Here is a 22,390-nt window from a genome sequence, read left to right as displayed (position 1 = left end):
AGGAGGGTGGCTTGAGTCTCCAAGCAGAAATTAACCTGGGATTACAGTCTGGGTGGACTGAGATTACCAAACTTTAAGGAATATAATTGGGCAGCACAGTCGAGGTGTATCACTTCACTCTTTGAGAGAGGAGGTATACCATCCTGAGCACAAATTGGTCTGTACAACAATAGGTGAGAAGATAGCAGGAGACTTTATAAATGGGACTCTAAATTGTTATCTGGGGACAATGACATCCTCTTATTAAAATATATATGGTCTAAAATTAATCAATGCATTGGACTTAAAGTGGGATTGTCTTCAAAAATACCCCTGATTTAATATCATTGACAATAGAAACCAAGATTCTGGACTATCTTCAGTTAAGGTCTTTCTTAAGGGACAAATTAGGTCCAGTGATGGACCTTGGCACACCATGGTGTGCAGTGGCATGGAGGCCCTGACTCGAAAGGGGAACATGCCTAAGTTTATTACAGCAATGCATTTCTTAGTCCAAGTGGAAAGCCCAAAGCCAGGTCTTCATAAATCAAGGCAAAGCTGGGAATCAGACTTAGGTGTAACGACTGACTTATGATATGGTCAGATCTATATTGATATAGGCTGGTGAAGTATAATTTTCTCCACCAGTTGTATTATACGCCGCAAAAATTTAACAAGGCCAAGCCATAAATTTTACATCACTATTTTAGCTGCGGCATAGAAATGGGAACGTTTGTGTACTCAACCTGGTCATGCTCTAAGGTGAGGCCCTTTTGGGTGGAGCTAGGCCAAGTCCAAGAGAAAATCATAGGAAAAGAGTTTCCACAGGACTCAGAGTTGTTGGGATGGGGAAGGGGGGAAAATTAGACTAGATGGTGGATATAATTGGAGCATGTAGTGTGTTTTTTTAAATTATGGATTGTTGATACTGTTTGAGTTTGAAAAATTATAAACAAAATATTTAAAAAAGAGGTATTAACCAATTTGAAAATTATATTATGAGTTTCTCTGTGTTCCAATCAACTGTTCTGTGTTGGAATGGTCAAAGACTTATTGAAGTCCCTGAAAACCAAATCAGTTGCACTGCCCTCATCAATACCTCTGCAAAAATCTCAATTTAATTAGTCAGACCTGATTATTTCTGATTACATTTTCCTTTTAAGTGCAGATTAATGCTGTCCCTTGGAATAGTTTCTAATAATTTGCATACCATTGATTTTGGACTAACTGGTATAAATTCCCTGATGTCCTTGGATTAAAAACTCACATGATCTGTTTTCACGTAATCTGACACCTCATGCATCTGTCAAAATTCTAGCAATTTCCTCCATTGCCTCCCATGGCAACCAGTGCTGGGGATTTATCCACCATGAGCACATCTAATACACCTTCATTTTTAATTTATGTATTCGAGAATTCCCCAGCATCAAGCCTTTCTACCTAACGAGTTTGGATAAAGCATTGATTCATGATCTCTGGCTCCAGGGAAAGAATGCCCAGAGGACATTGAGACATGGATCTGCTCTTGCACCCATTTTATTTATTCATTGAACTGAAATCCTGGTCGAGGGCCACCCATCTTGGGCATGCATGGGGGGGAGCATTGGCACTAAGCTACAAAAGGAAGTAGTTAGACAATGTATAGGCGAAACTGATTCATGGAACTGGACAGCATAGAAATGGACCCTATCAGCTCTCCATGCCCATGTTGACTATGATGCCAAGGTGCACTCCTCCCATCTGATCACTTGAGGACTGTACCTCTCTAAGCCTTTGTAATAGAGGACATAGAACAGCTCTGGAAGTGGTACCTTTGGCCAACAATCTCTGTGCCCTCTTCCCCAGCAGCACATTCAGGACCCTACCACTCTGTGCAAGCCACTGCCTTGTAACTCTCCATTAACCTTTCCCCCCTTATCTTTCACCTATGCCCTATTATATGTGACATTTCCTTCCAGAGAAAAGGACTGACTGTCGCCCCACAGCCTCCAACTCTGCAAAGTTTGTCCAATGTCTTCTTTTAGCGAACACTCTCCAATCCAGCAACATTCTTCTAAACCCTCTCCAAAGGCTCCACTTCCTTTCCACGTATCTGCTGGATGTGGGAGATTGTGAACACCTCCCTGGAAAATGGTGACTCTGAGAGTAATGCCCTGTGTCTAGGAGGACATGTGGTTCCTCAGGATTCTAACAGATAAGGCCCATGTAGACTGAGCCCTTCTATCCTTCAGCTCCTTAGGCCTCTCTTCCACCCCATCATGCAGGGCTCCTTAAAACATTCACCAGAGGTCCCATTTTTTGTCAATAATGGGTATGATGGAGACTCTTGCTCAACCTCCAAGGAGACAGAGGATTCGCCTCATCAACTAAACAACAACACATTCCCTTTCACAACAGAATGCGTCATCAGAGATCATTTTAAAATGGTTGTGTGGGAAGGTGCCCACATTAAATCCTGACATTTACATTTTTACAGACTGTCTACTCTATCGATACCTCTCATGATTTTCCACACCTCTATCAGCTCTTCCCTCAGCTGCCAACGCTCCAGAGAAAACAATCCCAGTTTATCAATTCTCTTCCTATAACTCATACCCTCTAAACCATGGAACATCGTGGAAAACCTCTTTTGAATCCTTTTCAAAGCCTCCACATCCTTCCTGTATTAGGGCAACTACTATTTCACACAGTGTTCTTAGTGCAGCCTAACCTTAAGTTTGACTGCGCTGGAACATGACCTTCTTACTTTTATAGTCAATGCCCTACCCATTGAAGCCAAGCATTCCACATGTCTTCTTTACCACCTGATCAACTTAAGTGGCCTCTTTCAATGAGCCATGCACCTGGATCCAGATTCCCTCTGCACATTAATACTTTCAAAGCTCTCCCATTAACTGAACACATTTCCCTTACATTTGCCCTCCCAAAGTGCAACACTTCACATTTGTCCAGATTAAACTCCATCTGCCATTTCCTCCTCTATCCCATCTAAAACGTAACCAGGAACATTGAGCTGCCAATCCTGTTCCTCGTGCAATTACATCCCAGTAATGGCCACATCATCATTCCAGGTACTGATCCAGGCTCAAAGTTCATCTCCCATCCCCACAATGTTCCATGCATTAAAATAAACACACCAGCTCTCGGTCTCGTTGCAACTTCTCACCATTCCTTTCCTGCCCTTCCTTTCAGACTTGTTTATCCCAGCATCTGCCATCCCCTTTACTAATTCACTTGTTGCCCTGCTGTTCAGGTTCCAAACTCCTGCACTCCCTGATAGCTTGCTGGACCTCCCAACGTTGAGCAACAAGCTGCTGAGGGAACTGGGTGGGTCGAGCATTAGTGAGAGAGAAAAACAACTTTCAATATTTGGGCCTGGAACCCTTCATCTGTTATCAAGGATTCCAGCTCGAAATGTCGACCTTTCCTGTTCTCCCACCAGGCTGCATGTTGTTCAAGATTCCAGCATCTGTAGTTTTCTTGCAAGGATATTGGTTCCCCTCCAGAACAGGTGTAACTTTTGTACAGGTCTCACTTGCCCTTGAGGAGAGCCCAATGATCCAAATCCCTCCTGCACCAGCTCCTTAGCTATGCATTAAAATGCACTTTCTTCCAGTTTCATTCCTCACTAGCATGTGGGATGGGTAGTAATCCTGAGATTAAAAGACAGGAAGTCCTTTTTAACTTATTATCTTGCTCTCTGAACATATTCTGCAGGACCACAGCTCCCTTCTCTGTGTCATAGGTACCAACATGGACCGCAAACTCTAGCTGCTCTCCCTCCCCTCTCAGAATGTCCTACACCTGCTCAGATATCCTGGACCCTGGCACCAAGCAGGCCACACATCAGCCTGGAGTCTTGCTTGTGGCTGCAGAAATGCCGGTCTGACCCACCATCAACCTTCTTGAGTTCACCCTGGCTCACTGAGCCTCATAGGCAGTTGTCACGCTAAAGAAATGGCCGCTGCTGCTACTCTCTGATAGGTCATTTGCCAACCGTATCCAAAGAGGCGTATGGGGAATGGCCACAGGGCAACTCTACAATCAGTTTTGGCATCTACTGTGCATGGTGATCATGCAACTTTAACCAGCCCAAAGTTTAGAAGTGACCACATCACTCTAGCTGCAATCTTCAGCTCCAAGGAAATTGGATCTCACCAGGTAAAAATTCCGCTGAGTTTCACCTTGTATATGAACATTCCTTTTGGAGAAGCCATTTCTTTCCTGGAAGTAAATATCACAATATTTAAGTTCCATTTTAACTAAAATGCACGTGGGATGTAGCTATCACAGGCAGGCCTGGACTTAGTTGAGCACGATGGAGCAGCAATGTCCTTTCTAGAGCACCTGGCTTCAAGACCAGATCACTCTGCAGCAGAGAGGTGTTCATGATGGGGAGGGACTAATGCCACATGTCCAACCCACCATATCATGAAGGGAAGGACTCATACCACACGACCAACCCACCATGCAAGGATTTCAGATTTATTGTCAGAGGACATACATGACATCACATACAACCCTGAGATTCTCTTTCTGTTGGCAAGGCAGAATTACTACTTATTGGTAGTGCAAAAAAAAATGTACACAGCCTATACAGGTAAACAAATAAAGAACTGAAAACAGATAACGAATGTAAACAAACTGACATAAAAATAATCAATAAATTGCACAAGTAAGAGTTTTTAAATGAGTCTCAGATTGAATTTGCCGTTGAGGAGTCTAATGGTGGATGGGGTAACAGCTGTTCCTGAACCTGGTGGCGTGAATCTTGTGGGATCCATACCTATTTCCTTAAGGAAGCATCGAGAACAGAGAGTGTGCTGGGTGGTGTGGATCCTTGATGATTGCTGCTACTTTCCAATGGCAGCGTTCCCTGTAGATGTTCTCAATAGTGGGGAGGGTTTGGCCTGTGATGTCCTGGGTTGTGTCCACTACCTTTTGGAGGGCTTTACCCTCAGGGATATTGGTGCCCCCATATGCTTCCAGCACTGAAGGATGCCAATACACCAGCTGAGGCTGTATGACATTGTAGCAGCATCCACCTCCTCACCTACCTTGACACCAGCGATTCGTTCCTAGATTCTTAAACAGATATTCAAATTCTTAAACGTAGGATATTAATTCACATCTCTGCATTATTAGTCCAGTAACGTAACCACGACACTAGGATGACCAAATGATTCTTTCATAGTTAAAACTGAATTGGGGTACGTCAAGAAGAAAATACTGCAATTAGTAACTCACGTCATGGCCTGGTAAATTGATTCAACTCCATAGCGCATTGCAAATTCGTCCACGATTTCTTGAGCGTCATCTTCAAAATACACTTTCCATGCCTCATCTCCTTTCACTTGTGGGATCTTCACAACACCATTATTCTTTGTTTCAGTTAAATAATTAAACAGGTTCTGAAGACAATAAGAGTTGAGTTAAATCTATGTTTTGTAGTCCTTGCTTTCAAAGATGATCTACAATAACTATGATTAATTTATTCCAATAACTTTCCTATTTTAAAGCAGCAAAGTATTAAAAACACCAAAACTACATGCAAGAAGAAGCTAGGCAGATTATTAAAAAATTTCTTGTGTCAAAATGGTTTATAGCAAATAGATCTAAATATAAGTGACATTCTCAGCTGCCAAATCAAATTGAACCAAATAAATTATAGCACAGAAACAGGTCCCTTCAGCCCTTCTAGTCTATGCTGAACCTTTTTTTTGCCTAGTCCACTGACCTGCACCCAGTCCATAGCCCTCCATACCCTTCCCTTCCATGTACCTGTCCAAATTTTTCTTGAATGTTAAAATTGAGCCCACATTCAGCTGGCAGTTCATTCTACACTCCCATCACTCCCTGTGTGAAGAAGATTCCCCTCATATTCCCCCTTACATTTTCCCCTTTCACTTTTAGCCCATGTCCTCAGTGGAAAAAGCCTATCTACATTTTATCTCTCTCCCCTTCATAATTTTAAATACCTCTATCAAATCTCCCCTCATTCTTCTACACTCCAGGGAATGGAGTCCTAACCTGTTTAACCTTTCCCTGTAACTCAGTTCCTGAAGTTCGGGCAACATCCTAGTAAATCTTCTCTGCACTCTTTCTATCTTTTTGTTACCTTTTCTGTAGTTAGGTGATCAAAACTGCACACAATCCTCCAAATTTCGCCTCACCAATGTCTTTTTACAACTTTATCATAACATCCCAACTTCCGTACTCAATACTTTAATTTATGATTTATGAAGGCCAATATGCCAAAAGCTCTCTTTACAGCCCTGATCCACCTGTGACACCACTTTCAGGGAATTATGTCTCTATATTCCCAGATCCCTCTGTTCTACCACAGTCCTCAGTGTCCTACCTCTTACCATCTATGTTCACCCTTGGTTTGTCCTCTCAAAATGCAGCACCTCAAACTTGTCTGCATTAAATTCCATCTGTCATTTTTCAGCCCATTTTTTCCAACTGGTCCAGATCCCTCTGCAAGCTTTGAAAACCTTCTTTGCTGTCCACTATGTCTCCAAGCTTAGTGACATCTGCAAACTTTCTGGTCCAATTTACCACATTATTATCCAGATCATTGATATAGATGACAAATAACAATGGTCCCAGCAACAATCCCTGAGGCACCACTAGTCACAGGCCTCCAGTTTGAGAATCATTCACCACTACCCCCTGGCTTCTCCTGTCCAGCCATTGTCGAATCTAGTTCACTACTTCACCATGAATACCTAGCATCTGAACCTTCCTGACTAACCTCCCATGTGGGACCTTGTCAAGGGCCTTACTAAAGTCCACGTAGACAACATCCACAGTCTTCCCTTTAACAATTTTCCTCATAAGCTTCTTGACAAATTCTTTAAGATTGGTTAAACACAACCTACCACACACAAAGCCGTCCCTAGCTATCCAAGTAACTGTATATCCGATCTTTTAGAACACCTTCCAATAATTTACCTACTACTGATGTCAGGTGTACTGGCCTATAATTCCAGGGTTACTTTTGGAGTCTTTTTTAAACAGAACAATGTGAGGTACCCTCCAATCCTCTGGCACCACACCCATGGCCAAGGATATCTTAAATATTTCTGCCAGAGCCCCTGCAATTTCTACACAAGCCTCCCTCAAGGTCCACGGGCTTATCTTGTCAGGCCCTGGGGATTTATTCACCCTTATTTGCTTTAAGGCACCAAGCGCTTCCTGCTCTTTAATCTGTATAGGTTCCATGACCTCACTGATTGTTTTCCTTACTTTCCACAACTCTGTGCCAGTTTCCTGAGTAAGTACTGATTAAAAAAAATATTTAGATCTCCCCCATCTATTTTGGCTCCATACAAAGCTCTGATCTTCAAGGAGACTGTTTTTGTCCCTTACTATCCTTTTATTCTTAATATACTTGTGGGAACCCTGAGGATTTTCCTTCACTTTGTCTGTCAAAGCAACCTCTTATCTTCTTTTAGGCTTCCTGATATATTTGAGGTTTTCTTGAATTTTTTATACTCCTCAAGTACCTTATTTGCTCCATGTTGCTGTACCTGTTACACACCTCTTTCTGCTTCCGAACCAGATCCCTAATATCTCTCAAAAACTAAGGTTCTTTATGCATACTAACCTTGCCTTTAATCCTGACAGGAACATACAAACTCTGTTCTCTCAAAATATCACCTTTGAAGGTCTTTCATTTACATCGCACATCCTTGCCCGAAAACAACTTATTCCAGTTCATGCTTCCTAGATCCTTTCTCATTTCCTCAAAATTAGCCTTTCTCCAATTGAGAATCTCAACTTGAGGCCTAGATCTATCCTTATCCATAATTAACTTGAAATTAATTGCATTATGAGCACGAGAATCAAAATGTTCCCCTATACATACTTCTGTCACCTGTCCTGTCTCGTTTGGTTTCTCTATATATTGATTTACAAAACTTTCCTGAATACATTTAACAAACTCCAATTCATCCAACCCTTTTACAGCATGGGAGTCCAAGTCAATATGTGGACAATTAAAATATCCTACAATCACAATCTTATGTTTCCTGTAGCTGTCTCCTATCTCTCTACTGATTTGCTCCTCCAATTCTCGCTGACTATTTGGCAGTCTATAATACAACCTAATGAGTGTGGTCATATTTTTCCCATTCCTCAGCTCCACCCATATAGCCTCAGTAGATGAGCCCTCTAGTCTGTCCTGCCTGAGCACAGCTGTGATATTTTCCCTGACAAGCAATGCCACTCCTCCCCCTTTCATCATCCCTGTTCTATCGCGTCTAAAGCAACAGAAGCCTGGAACACTGATGTCAAAATTCCTCTAAGCTCGTCTGCCTTTCCTACAACCTGCATCAAAATAGATGCACCTGAGAACATGTCCACCACATTCAACCTGTTGTCTTTGAACGGTGCAAGTAACATTCCCATCAACTTTTCCCTCCTCCGTTCCTCTATCTGCTCTGGCTCTCTGGTTCCCCTCCCTCTGCAAATCTAGTTTATACCCACTGGAGCAGCACTGGCAAATCTTCCCACAAGGATATTAATCCCCCCTCCAGATCAAATGCAAACCGTCCCATTGGAACAGGCCCACCTTCCCTGGAAGAGAGCCCAATGATCCAGAAACCTGAAGCCCTCCCTCCTGCACCAGGTCTTTAGCCACATGTCCAGCTGCTTTATCCTCCTATTTCTAACCTCACTAGCATGTGGCAATCCTGAGATCACAACCCTGGATATCCTGTCCTTCAACCCTAGCTCCAATAGCTCAGTGGGTAGAGCACTGGTCTTGTAAACTGGGGTCACAAGTTTGTTCCTCGCTGGGGCCTGATTTTGAGGGGCGCTAGACAAAGTGGAGACTCTCTATCTTCCTTATGGTAGAAAAGTTAAAGAAGTTCATGTATGTTAAATCCTAAATGTAGTATTTCGTGACAATAATGGAACCTTTAACTCCCTGAACTCTCCTTGGACAATCTCTTCATCCTTGCGACCTACCTAATTGGTCCCTACGTGGACCATGACATCTAGCTGTCCACTCTCCCTCCTGAGAATACTGTGAACTCTGTCTTGGGTAAACTTATACCTCTCATTTTGTTCATTTTAGATTGGTCAGTGTTTGAGATACCCGAAAGAAAATAGACACACACACCGAGAACAGTTCAGTCCATCCCAGAATCAAGAACTGCTCAGGGCTCATCTCTTTCTTTCGGTAGCTCAAACACTGTGACCAATCTAAAATGAACAAAGTGAGAGGTACAAGTTTACCCAGGACAATTGGCATAGTCAGCAGGATTGGTCTTGAGATGTTTCGCCGAAAGAAAGAGGTGAGCCCTGAGCAGTCCTTGATGAACTGCTCTCGGTGTGTGTGACTATTTTCTTTCGGTAGCTCAAACACTGTGACCAATCTAAAACGAACAAAATGAGAGGTATAAGTTTACCCAAGACAAACTCGATCTGAGATATCTCGGACCCTGGCACCAGGGAGGCAACACACCATCTGGGATACTTGATCTCTTCCCCAGAACCTCTTAACTGTCCTCCTAACTATGGAATCCCCTATTACTACAGCTCGCTTCTTCTCCTCCCTTCCCTTCTTAACCACAGGACCAGACTCTATGCCAGAGACCTGATCCTCGTAGCTTATCCTTGGTAGGTAGTTCCTCCCAAATATCCTTGTTATTGAGAGGGATGGTCACAGGGGTGTCCTGCACTGCCTGTCTGTTCCTTTTCCCTCTCCTGACTGTCACCCATCTCCCCTCCTCCTTCCTCCTCAGTGTGATAGTGTCCCTGTAACTCCTGTCTGTCACCCACTCTTCCCCCTGAATGATCCGGAGTTCATCCAACTCCAGCTCCAATTCCTTAACTCAGCTTGTCAGGAGCTGCAGCTGGATGCACCTCTCACAGATGAGGTTGTATAGGAATGAATGATTTATGTCATGTTCCCCAAAATACAGCAAGAAGCTTTGTTTTCTGTGCTATCCAGGTGATCCTACTCGTACAGCAGGTATTGGAATAATAACAAATAAACAGAGAACAGGGTGGCACGGTTATAGCAACGCTATTGCAGTGCCAGATCCGGACCTGGGTTCAAATCCCGCACTTTCTGCATTTAAAAAAAAAATTAAATTTAAAATGTAAATTTAAAACAGTGCAGGGAAACATTCTACGCTGTTTAACACTGGTCAAATAATGCAGGGGCATGGTGAAAAATACAAAGGCATAGAGAAGGGAAAGGAGAAAAGTATGGTTATAAAAGACTGTGCAAGGGCATCATCTTTTGCCAATGTGAGATCCAATCATGAGTCAAATCACTTTGGGAAAGAAACTGTTCTTGAACCTCGAAATTCATGTTCTCAAACACAACAGGTGTTCAGATAGTTCAGGGTTAAAAAATTCATAATGGTGAATATTTTGATAAAAATATATTCAATGCAACTTAAATTCTTTGCCTAGAAATTCCAATGTGCAGTACGTACTGAGTTTTTTAGGCTTTGGATCAGAAGAGAGATCATGTCCAAAGCAGAAGAATTTTGATCGATATCATTCCAGAACTTGACGTGGCATTTTTAGCTGTGATACACAGCAGATGTGATTTTGGCATCAGTCAAACAAGAGATAATGTCTTTCCCTATCCAAGAATTCCCTCTTCTGGAGCATTGCAAGGGAAATTAGACCAAGTGGCTCACGGAACAAATGTCATTGAGCAGTTTTGTGACATGAAAATGGAAGTGATCGAGACGGGTACAATTATAATATTTAAAAGACATTCAGAAATGACATGGAAAAGAAAGACTAAGATGAAAAGGGGCTAAATTCAGGCAAAGGGGACTAGCTGATGAAGGCACCCTCTTAGTATGGATGAGTTGGGGCAAAGGGAACTATTTCTGAGCTGAATAACTGTATCTCTATGAAAGTGAGCCCTGTTTTTTACCTTTTATCCACTGGGCACCTTCCCCACCCAGTAAACTTCCACCTCCCCTCTCCAATCCATCACAATTGGTTATGAACAATTATCTGAGGCTCATAATGAATACTCACATCATTCTACCACAAACCAGTTTCCACCCAGCCTCTCCATAGATGCTACTTTACATTTATTTAAACTTTTAAATCTTAAATGTAGACATACAGCATGGTAACAGGTCATTTTAGCCCATGAGTCCATGCCACCTAATTTACAACCAATTAGCTTACATCCCAGGTATGTTTTGAAGGGCGGGATGAATCTGGAGCTCCCAGGGAAAACTCATGCAGACATGGGGAGAATGTACTGTGACAGAGTATACAGATATGTTTTTGGGAGAAAAATTGGGAAAGATTTGTTCGTGTAGGTCACATACAAACACTTTAAAACAGATCTTATTTAAAATACTGGAGCTCTGCCCCATGCTAGACATGTCGGGACCAACAGTCTTTGCAGAAGCTTTGGAGAGTGCCCAAGAGACTTCACTAATGAATTGTTGTTTACAAAAAGGCAACAGATGAAGGAGCTTGTCGGAGCTACAGATAGTCTGCAGTGGATCTTGTTGTTCTAAGAGGGTCTTGTGGTTTTGCAAGCAGAGAGAGTAAAACAGGCTTTCTCCCTGTGTGAGAGAGAGAGAGAGAGAGAGAGAGAGAGACACACACACACAGAGATCAGTTCTACAGTGTTACAGTCAGCAACAGCAGCTGGGACTGGAACAGGACAAGCAGGAAAGCTTGTGGAAAACCCCATTTTGGAAGACGGATTGTGAGTGGTCAAAGCCCTTGTGGTTCATGCAAGAGGAGTGGACTGGCTGTCTAATGTTTCACTTGGAATAAGGGAAACAAAAAGGAACTCTGTAGTGACCTGAAAGAAAGGTTATCATCTGGAGAACCCTGAGGGGGAAAGTTTTATCAGCAAGACACTGGAGTGGCTGCTTAAAAAGAAATCAGTTGTGGATGTCCTGGAACCACAAATCTCTCTCTAAACTGACAAGAATCTTCCTGAGCGTTTACCTTTCAAGCACCAAAGCCTGGTGAACTTTATAAATGTTAAATTCTGTGCACAGTGAACTTCAATCTGAGGCGCCTGCAAGCTCACACCAAGACACAAGAGAAACTTGTCCGTGAACTACTCTTTGCAGATGATGCCGCTTTAGTTGCCCATTCAGAGCCAGCTCTTCAGCGCTTGACGTCCTGCTTTGCGGAAACTGCCAAAATGTTTGGCCTGGAAGTCAGCCTGAAGAAAACTGAGGTCCTCCATCAGCCAGCTCCCCACCATGACTACCAGCCCCCCCACATCTCCATCGGGCACACAAAACTCAAAACGGTCAACCAGTTTACCTATCTCGGCTGCACCATTTCATCAGATGCAAGGATCGACAATGCGATAGACAACAGACTCGCCAAGGCAAATAGCGCCTTTGGAAGACTACACAAAAGAGTCTGGAAAAACAACCAACTGAAAAACCTCACAAAGATAAGCGTATACAGAGCCGTTGTCATACCCACACTCCTGTTCGGCTCCGAATCATGGGTCCTCTACCGGCACCACCTACGGCTCCTAGAACGCTTCCACCAGCGTTGTCTCCGCTCCATCCTCAACATCCATTGGAGCGCTCACACCCCTAACGTCGAGGTACTCGAGATGGCAGAGGTCGACAGCATCGAATCCATGCTGCTGAAGATCCAGCTGCGCTGGATGGGTCACGTCTCCAGAATGGAGGACCATCGCCTTCCCAAGATCGTATTATATGGCGAGCTCTCCACTGGCCACCGTGACAGAGGTGCACCAAAGAAAAGGTACAAGGACTGCCTAAAGAAATCTCTTGGTGCCTGCCACATTGACCACCGCCAGTGGGCTGATAACGCCTCAAACCGTGCATCTTGGCGCCTCACAGTTTGGCGGGCAGCAGCCTCCTTTGAAGAAGACCGCAGAGCCCACCTCACTGACAAAAGGCAAAGGAGGAAAAACCCAACACCCAACCCCAACCAACCAATTTTCCCTTGCAACCGCTGCAATCGTGTCTGCCTGTCCCGCATCGGACTGGTCAGCCACAAACGAGCCTGCAGCTGACGTGGACTTTTTACCCCCTCCATAAATCTTCGTCCGCGAAGCCAAGCCAAAGAAAGAAAGAACTTGGAGGAATAAGAAGTGAGATTGGATTGCGAACTAAAGAACTTTTCTGAACTTACACACACATTACGTACACGTGCGCTTAGAATTAGAAGGGGGTTAACTTAGGTTAGTTAAGTCAATATTGATAAGTTAAAGTGTGATTCTGTTTTCATGTTTAAAGTTAATTAAAAACAACTTTTCTTTAAGTAACCACTTGTCTTAGTCAATATGTATTGCTGCTGAGTTTTGGGGTCTTCTGGGCACGTAACAGTTCAAACTCCTTACAGACAGCATGGGATTTGAATCCCGGTCCTGAACACTGGCATTGTAAAGGCATTGCGCTAACCACTACACCAATCACGCCTCCCCTTACTCACACCAATTCAACAACCTTGTTTACACATTCTGGCCCCGTCTGACCTAACTCAGTTTCCAATCTGGCCTATTGCAGCAGCCCTCTCCCCCTCTAATCTCTGTGGACCTACCCACAGTCTCAGCTGCTACACTCTCTTGAGTGGTTACTAGGTTCTTGGCGCATCCCTGCTGCAACCACCTAACCTGCTAATTTGTACCCACTGGAAGGTCTTGCCCATTCTATTTGTTCATCAGTTGGAAGCGTCAGTACATTTGCAAGATGCATAATCAACAACAAATATTTGTTTTAAAAAACTAAGAACATTATATAAATGTGCATATTTGCTCTGTTCTCTCACCTCATGTAAGCAGGTGTATTGCACATGATAAGGGGCCACTTTTTCTTCACCTTTAATTTCAACCGAGATTTTCATTCTAATTGCACCAGAAACAGCTGATTTGTCCGTTCTCTTCTCTGTAGAAAAGGTACAGAGCAGATTTTAAAATCTATTTTACAATGCAGCAAAATATTGGAGTGCTTATTTTGAGGGTAACAATTTATAAATAGCATGTAACAACTAGTGAAATAAGGAAGGTTTCTAGGAGCCTTCACCCAATCGCAGACAATCATCACTGCCAAAGCTGTGAACTGACTCTTCAACGTAAAAAGAGTTTCAGGGTTCTCATAATGTCAACTCAAAACGTATTTCAATAAATTAAAAATATAATACACCGATTTGGAGTGGGAACAGATGAAGAAAAGTAAACGCAGGGCAAAGGAGACAGAATGCTGAGAGAAGGGATTGAGCTGCAAAATGAGAACAAAAATAGAGTAATACAGGTAGCATTTCTTATTTGGTATTTCTTTCTGAAACAGGAGAGACCTCGTGAGCCAGCGAGTCATTCTGGCTGGCAGACCATTCCTCCAAAAGCTATTCTCTCAAATGCCCCACCATCCTTCTGATGGTCTAGCCACCCACAAGCATGAGAACATTACTTTGCCACTCACTCTCTGCAAAAATGGTCATCGAACATTACTTTGAAGAGCCACGGTTTGAGCTGCTGCCTTTCGGCATTAAAATGTCACTCACAGAATAATGTATTAGCTATAACTTCCTGGAACAAGTTCTGTATTCAGTAATTGGGAAACAATCTTTCTGTAGCACGTGAAATAGTGAGTATAACATTTTTTTTTTCAACTCTTTCTGTGCTTATTTCCCAATTCTTATTTCTTATTGGTTAAATATTTACAAGCATACAGACCCTGGTCTTTGTCACCATCCCATAATCAACCTGCATTTTTCATGAACAACGTTCCTGTTAAATCATGGCAGGTTTAGCTGAAGCAAGTTTCAGAGCCAGTGAGGTGCAGATAATGAACCTCTGCCTAGAAAACAAGGAGGTCTGGGAAGGACATCATTGAGCTGTAAAGGGTGCAGAAACAATTCAGAGTTAGTGGCATCATTAGTGGGCTTGAATTATAAGGGCAGGCTTGAGACACTGGGACTTTTTACCTTGGAGTGTAGGAGGCTGAGGGAGGACCTTATGGGAGTTTATAAAATCACGTGGAGCTTTGACAACTAGCCTTGACATTAGTCATGTAAAGAGAGTAGTTTAGGTAGACATCTTGAATAGCATGGACAAGTTGGGCTGAAGGGTCTGCTTTTATGCTATAAAACTCGATAACACAAATAAAATGGGAGGAGGAGTCAGTCACTCTACCCCTTCATGCTTGCCTAGGATTCCACCTGATCAGAGCTGATCTTTCCCAGACCTCATCTCCATAACTCACAATTCCCCGATCTTTATTCACCTCCTCCTCTTTAAACACCTCCAGTGATCCAGCCCCTCCAAATCTACTCACTGCCATTAAGCACTACAAAATGTACTTTATCTGTGGCTCTATTCCAACATGGTCTTTGATCATTTACTCCAGCCAAGACTTTGAAATTCATTGGTGTTCTGCCAATATTGAATCATTCTAACTTCTATTTTGAGCAAGATGATCTCCCTAGTTTCTTTTGAACCTTGAATGCTTTCTCACCACATTTCCTCCCATTTTACTCAATCTCATCGCAAGTACTGTCTTGTTTGTTTAAATCAAAGTACTCCATAAAAATCACAAAGTTGACGAAAACAATTTAAAAAGAAACTTTGTAAGGAACATCTGAGGCTTTTTATGGGCCTCCCATGATTCGCTCAGAGCTTGAGTTCATTCCAAATCTGCGTCAGTCCATGATCACCTAATATAGGCATCCATTGGTCATCTTGACATGGCTTTTTCCCTCCACTCATGAACTCTACAAGATCCAAGGCACATCCCTAATTCTACATGTTCAGCCATGGTGTTTTTAGCTTCCATCCTTATCCTTCCACTCTTCCCTTCCGCATTTGAGGTGCATCCCAAAATCTACCTCTTTGCCACACTTTTAGTCATCTGACTTAATCTCTTTTCATCTTAAGGTACAAAATTAACTCTTTGCAACATTTCATTACCAAATAACTGCAGGTTGTGGTTGGTACAACTAAACATTGTTCTTGTGGTAGAAGGATTTTGTGCACCACACAGAGGAATTTCATCCCTTTACTGCACAGTTCATGTGGAACATCACATTTGTCCTGTGTTCCCTGGCCTCAAATTGCTCATAATGAATGCTTTGACCTCAGGAGCACAACATTAACATGACGCCCATGAACTGAGAGCCACAAACACAAAAGCAGACTTAAGTATTGTATATATAATCATTTGTAATGACACAGCACGTTAGAAGGCCCTTCTGGCCCATGAAATCTACATACCCAATAACGTAACAATCCCATATCTCTTGGAGAAAACTAGAGCACCCGGGGAAAACCCACATAGGTCATGAGGAGAAAGTACAAACTCCTCATGGACAGCGCTGGATTGGTTGGTGCTGTAATATCATTGCACTAACCACCACACTAACCATGAGGCTTGCTTCTCTGTGTCTCAGAGAATCAAGTTAGCTAGTCTGCAGCTGTGAAGTGTGCTTACAAATCATTCTATGGCTTCCTCGTTGAGTTTTCCATTTAATCCTCACTCCTCCAGTCTCAATCACATGGATGCCTCTGTCCTCTGGAAATACCCATAACCCTTCAGGAAGGGGGTTGGAGCCTCCCTTTCAGAACCATTGTTCCAGACCAACCAAGGACGAAGAACAACAAGATCAACACCCATCACTTCACGACAAAAGGGTGTCAATTTAAAAGAGAGATGCAGAAAAATTTCTTTAGTCAGAGGGTCGTGAGTCTGTGGAACTTGTTGCCATAGGCAGCTGTGGAAGTGAGGTCATTGAGTGCATTTAATGCAGAGATTGACTAGTCAGGGCATCAAGGGTTATGAGGAGAAAGTGGGGGAGTGGGGCTGAGTGGGAAATGGATCAACTCATGATTAGAATGGCAGAGCAGAGTTGATGGGTCAATGGGCCGACTCCTGCTCCTATATTTTCAATTTTTAAAAAATTTAGACCTACAGCATGGTAACAGGCATTTCGGCCCACGAGTCTGTGTCGCCCAATTTACACCCCATTAACCTGGTATATTTTGAACGGTAATAGGAAACTGAAGCCCCCAGAGAAAACCCACGTAGACAGTACAAACTCCTTACAGATAGAGTGAAATTCAAACCCTGGTACACTTCTCATCAATGGTGCTGTAAAGGCGTTGCGCTTACTGCTACGCCAAATGTGCCACCCTGTGTCTTGTGATCATTTCAGTACCATTGTTCTAGAATCTAGAACCACCAAAGACAAAGAACATAGCAGGACTTGTAACTATGGAATTACCATTGGTTTACAACATTTTCAATATTTATTATCTATCTAGCTTTTGTATTCATTATCTCCTTTTAATTTAATTTATTGTATATTATGGTCATTATTTTTTTCATATGGTACGGGTTCAACTGCAGCAAGTAACAAAGGTAGGATGGAGATTAGGGTAGAAGGTAGAAATGAGAATGTATGTGAGGGTCATTCTCTGAAATGCATATATTTTAATGCAAGAAGCATAGTGAACAAGGTAGATGAGCTTAGAGCATGGACAGATACTTGGGGTCACGATATTGTGGCAATTAGTGAGATCTGGCTACAAGAGGGGCAGGACTGGCAACTTAACGTTCCAGGATACATTTGTTTTAGATGTGATAGATCAGGGGTTAAAAAAGGGGGAGGAGTTGCTCTGCTTGTTAAGGAGGACATTACTACCGTGAGGTGGCAAGATGGTCTGGAGGGATCGTCCAGTGAGGCTGTTTGGGTGGAATTGAGGGGTGAAGGAGACATGAGGGTGCTAATAGGGGTGTATTACAGACCACCAAATGGGTCAAGAAAACTAGAGGAACAAATGTGTAGAGAGATAACGTATATGTGTGAGAATCATAAAGTAGTGATCATGGGAGATTTTAACCTCCCTCACATTGATTAGGATACCCATACAGTAAGAGGGCTGGATGGGCTAGAGTTCGTAAAATGTGTTCAAGATTGTTTTCTGAATCAATTAGTAGAAGAATTGACTCGGGACAGTGTAATACTGGATCTCCTGTTAGGGAACGAGCTAGGTCAGGTATCAGACATTAATGTTGGAGATCCAAGTGGGTCTAGTGATCATAATTCTGTTAGTTTTAAGGTAGTTTTAGGGAAGAGCAAGGAGGGGCCTAAAGTTGAGGTTCTGGATTGGAGAAGAGCAAATTTCGAAGGAATAAGAAGGGATTTGGGGAGTATTGAGTGGGACAGGATATTTTCAGGTGAGGATGTAAATGAAAAATGGAGGATATTCAAAAATGAAATTTTGAGGGTACAGAGTAGTTATGTCCCAGTGAGGATCAAAGGAAAGGCTGGAAGTCATAGGGAGGCTTGGTTTTCGAGGAATATTGGAAATTTGGTTAGGAGAAAAAGGGAGGTGTACAAAAGGTATAAAGAACAGGGAGCTGACAATTTGAAGGAGGACTACAAGGAGTATAGAAGGAATCTTAAGAAAGAAATTAGAAAGGCCAAAAAAAGGCACGAAGAGGCTTTGGCAGACAGAGTAAAAATAAATCCAAAGGGTTTCTATAAGTACATTAAAAGTAAAAGATTAGTGAGGGATAAAATTGGACCCCTTGTAGATAGTGAGGGTAGGCTGAGTGAGAAGTCAGAGGAAATGGGGGAAATTTTGAATGATTTCTTTGCCTCGGTATTCACTCGGGGAAAAAAATATTGAACCAGTTGAGGTAAAGAAAAATAGTGGGGAGGTAATGAAGCATATAAGGATAACCGAGGAGGTAGTGATGGCTGTGTTGAAAAAGATAAAGGTGGATAAATCTCCGGGACCGGACAAAATATTCCCAAGGACACTCAGGGAGGCTAGTGGACAGATAGTGGGGCCATTAACAGAGATATTTAGGATCTCACTGGCCACGGGGGTAGTGCCAAAGGATTGGAGGGTGGCACATGTGGTTCCGCCGAGTCTAAATGTAAACCTTGGAATTATAGGCCTGTGAGTCTGACGTCTGTGGTGGGCAAGTTGATGGAAAGTGTTCTGAGGGATGGTATTTACAAATATTTGGAGGTACAGGGATTTCTAGGGAGTAATCAGCATGGTTTTGTCAGGGTTAAATCATGCTTGACAAATCTGATTGAGTTTTTCGAGGGGGTTACAAAAAAGGTTGATGAAGGGAAAGCTGTGGATGTTGTCTATTTAGACTTTAGTAAAGCTTTTGACAAAGTTCCCCACAGGAGGTTCGGAAAAAAGGTGGAGGTATTAGGTATAAATGAAGAGGTAGTGAAATGGATTCAGTAATGGTTGGATGAGAGGTGTCAGAGAGTAGTGGTAGAAAATTGTTTGTCCAATTGGAGGCCGGTGACTAGTGGAGTTCCTCAGGGATCGGTCCTGGGTCCACTATTGTTTGTTATATATATTAACCATCTGGAAGTAGGGGTGGAGAATTGGATAAGCAAGTTTGCGGATGATACAAAGATTGGTGGTGTTGTGGACAGTGAGGAAGATTACCATAGATTAAAAGGTGATTTAGGAAGGCTGGAGGTGTGGGCTGAGAAATGGCTGATGGAATTTAATACAGATAAGTGTGAGGTGTTACATTTAGGAAAGGCAAATCTAAATAGGTCATATGCATTAAATGGTAGGCTATTGAGATGTGCAGAGCAACAAAGGGATTTAGGAGTTGTGGTAAATAGTACCCTCAAGGCTGATACTCAGGTAGATGGTGTAGTGAAGAAGGCATTTGGAATGTTGGCCTTCATAAATCGGAGTATTGAATTCAAGAGTAGGGAGGTTATGATGAAATTGTACAAGGCATTGGTGAGGCCAAATTTGTCGTACTGTGTACAGTTTTGGTCACCAAATTATAGGAAAGATATAAACAAAATAGAGAGAGTGCAGAGAAGGTTCACGAGAATGTTGACAGGATTTCAAGGTTTGAGTTACAGGGAAAGGTTGTGCAGACTGGGGCTTTTTTCTCTGGAGTGTAGAAGATTGAGAGGGGACTTGATAGAGGTGTTTAAGATTTTAAAAGGGACAGACAGAGTAAACGTGGATAGGCTTTTTCAATTAAGAGTGGGAGGGATTCAAACTAGAGGGCATGGTTTAAGATTGAAGGGGGAAAATTATAAGGGGAACATGAGGGGAAATTTCTTTACGCAAAGGGTGGTAGGAATGTGAAATGAGCTTCCGACAGTCATGGTCGAGGCGGGATCATTGGTTACATTTAAGGAAAGACTGGATAGTTACATGGATAGGAGAGGACTGGAGGGGTATGGACCGGGTGCTGGTCAGTGGGACTAGGAGGGTGGGGATTTGTTACGGCATGGACTAGTAGGGCCGAACTGGCCTGTTCTGTGCTGTAAGTGGTTATATGGTTATATGGTTAAGTAAGGACGTCAGTGCATATGTATATTGTGCCATATGTTTGACAATAAACTCACAGTCATACTGCTTTCTGCCAACTCTCTATTGGACCCTGGCCTAACTACATGCCCCCAATCACCAACAATGGTGATCCCAGTCTCCTCTTCCCCCCCTCGACCAAGTCAAAATTCCATGATACCTGAAACGCAACTCCAGTTCCCTGCTCCTTGTTTTTGCTTGACTACTATTCCCAATCACAGCCTCTCAGTGGGAATGCAGCTGGGGAAAGGTCGCCTTGCAAGGCTCATTCAATTGTGTGTTCCCTTGGCTGTTGCAGGAATTAGAATATTGCCTTTGAAGGGGAGGGTCAGGAGCTGGGACAGTATACACATTGACGTAATCATGTTCTAACTGCTACTCAACATTAATCCTCATCTAAGCATCACATTTTTACTCTACAGCTTCCTCAGACACTGACTCTGAGGTGGCAAATATACTATCTAGTTGGGCAACTCTAACATGGCCGCACCCAAATTCATCTCAATTAAGACTTGGCCAGTTGGAACAAATGCGAGTTTCATCGATCTGCTTCAAATTGAATAGAGATTGGTAACACTCGTGCATCTAAACAGGATTCACCTTAGTCTGGATCCACCACTGTGTGAGGCTAATACCTTTCGTAAATTACTGGTGACAATTATTGTTCCCTAACTATTAATCACAGGATGATTTAAAGCCATAAGTCTGATTAAACACTAATCCATCAATGACATAGCAAGGATGGAAAAGAAAAGCTGCTCTATGACAAATCAGGGCAGAAGTAACTATCAATTTGTTTGTAATTTTCTTGATCAATCAAAAAACTTGTCAGGAACATATTTAGCATTTCTCATGTGAGTTGCTGAGGGAAATCATAATTAATTTCAAATGATAATCATTATTCTATTTATCTGAAATTCAAATTTACTTAACATGAAAATGCAGCAGTAATGGCTCCTGAATGTCCATTGCTAGCAATGACATTTCATTCTGTACATGCTGATAACAGCTTTATATTTCAATCAGCAACTGACTATTATCTTTGCCCCGTAAAACTATTTGGTATTCAAGATTGTAAGCTACAGCAGTACAAATTAACAACCTCACATGTACATACAATTTAAATACATTTTCCTCTGTCTTTCTGGGTAAATTGACCATAATTTTTCCTGTTGTCCATGCTTAGTAGTAATCCAGCCATTCAGGATATAACCAGGGACTGTCTGTGGGATTCACCCTAATGCAAGTTTTGTTTACCAATTATTCATCAATATGCATGGCTCATTTTAAATATTTAACAAAAGAATTAGATGCAAAGTTTGCAACCTATTTTCTTTCCAATTTTATCACTGGTCAACAAAGTGATATAAAGGAACATTTTGATATCATGTCAGATTGTAAATAATCCACCGGTTTCTCTGGGAATTTTGCTGCATTATCAGTAAGTGCCACTCATGGCTGGAATGTGTTTGAGGCCTTCAGTTCCTCTCCACCCTGACCATTTGACTTGCTCTCCCTCTACTCACAATCTGCCATCCGATCATAACCCAATCAGTCTGTTGTGTATCTCAAGGGGCTCATGTGCTGTCCAAACCTTCCTCTCCACTGATTTCACCCAGTTCACACCCACCCACTCCATTTCCTACTGCCTCCCCTAACCAAGTGGCCCAGCAATCCAATGATGCACCTGATGGAAGCAGCAATGCATGTGAAACACACTGTACTATCACTTGAAGGAATGAACCACTCTAACAACTTCTCAAAGCAAGCGTGTCTTTTGAGGAATCAGCCACCTGCCTACATTTTTCTCAGACCTTGATGAAGGGCTCAAGCCTGAAATATTGGCTATGCTTCTTTATCTTTGCTATATAAAGTTCTCTGTTTAACCTGCTGAGTTTCTCCAGCATTGAGTGCTTTTACTACAAAGGAGTAACTGAATCATAAGGTTAATTCAATGAGCTCTTTGCATTTCAATGTTATGGACCATGGACAGTTTTATTTCTGACTAGGTACAGTGGCTGACTGTGCAATGGGAGAAAGGAGCGCACACTGTGTAGAGCACCGGAGCAGTGAGCTGGGAGAGCGAACAGCTGTGTG

At 42.6% G+C, this 22,390-nt stretch overlaps 1 protein-coding gene across 3 annotated transcripts in view; it reads right to left on the bottom strand.

Annotated features, from left to right (window-relative positions):
* The window catches only part of LOC138749470 (protein unc-13 homolog C-like), an 877,967-nt gene that overhangs the window by 282,970 nt on the left and 572,607 nt on the right, over nt 1-22,390 (bottom strand). For all 3 annotated transcript variants that reach the window (XM_069910841.1, XM_069910842.1, XM_069910843.1), the window contains 2 exons: nt 13,753-13,868; nt 5,227-5,390 (listed from right to left, as the gene is read on the bottom strand). In XM_069910841.1, coding sequence (XP_069766942.1) covers nt 5,227-5,390; nt 13,753-13,868 — 280 coding nt within the window. The remainder of the gene's footprint in view (nt 1-5,226; nt 5,391-13,752; nt 13,869-22,390) is intronic.

The sequence above is a fragment of the Narcine bancroftii genome, chromosome 14 (assembly GCF_036971445.1).
Source record: "Narcine bancroftii isolate sNarBan1 chromosome 14, sNarBan1.hap1, whole genome shotgun sequence".
Taxonomy (NCBI): Eukaryota; Metazoa; Chordata; class Chondrichthyes; order Torpediniformes; family Narcinidae; genus Narcine; species Narcine bancroftii.
The sequence above is the reverse complement of the archived record's forward strand: the minus strand, read 5'-3'. Positions and strand labels throughout refer to the sequence as shown.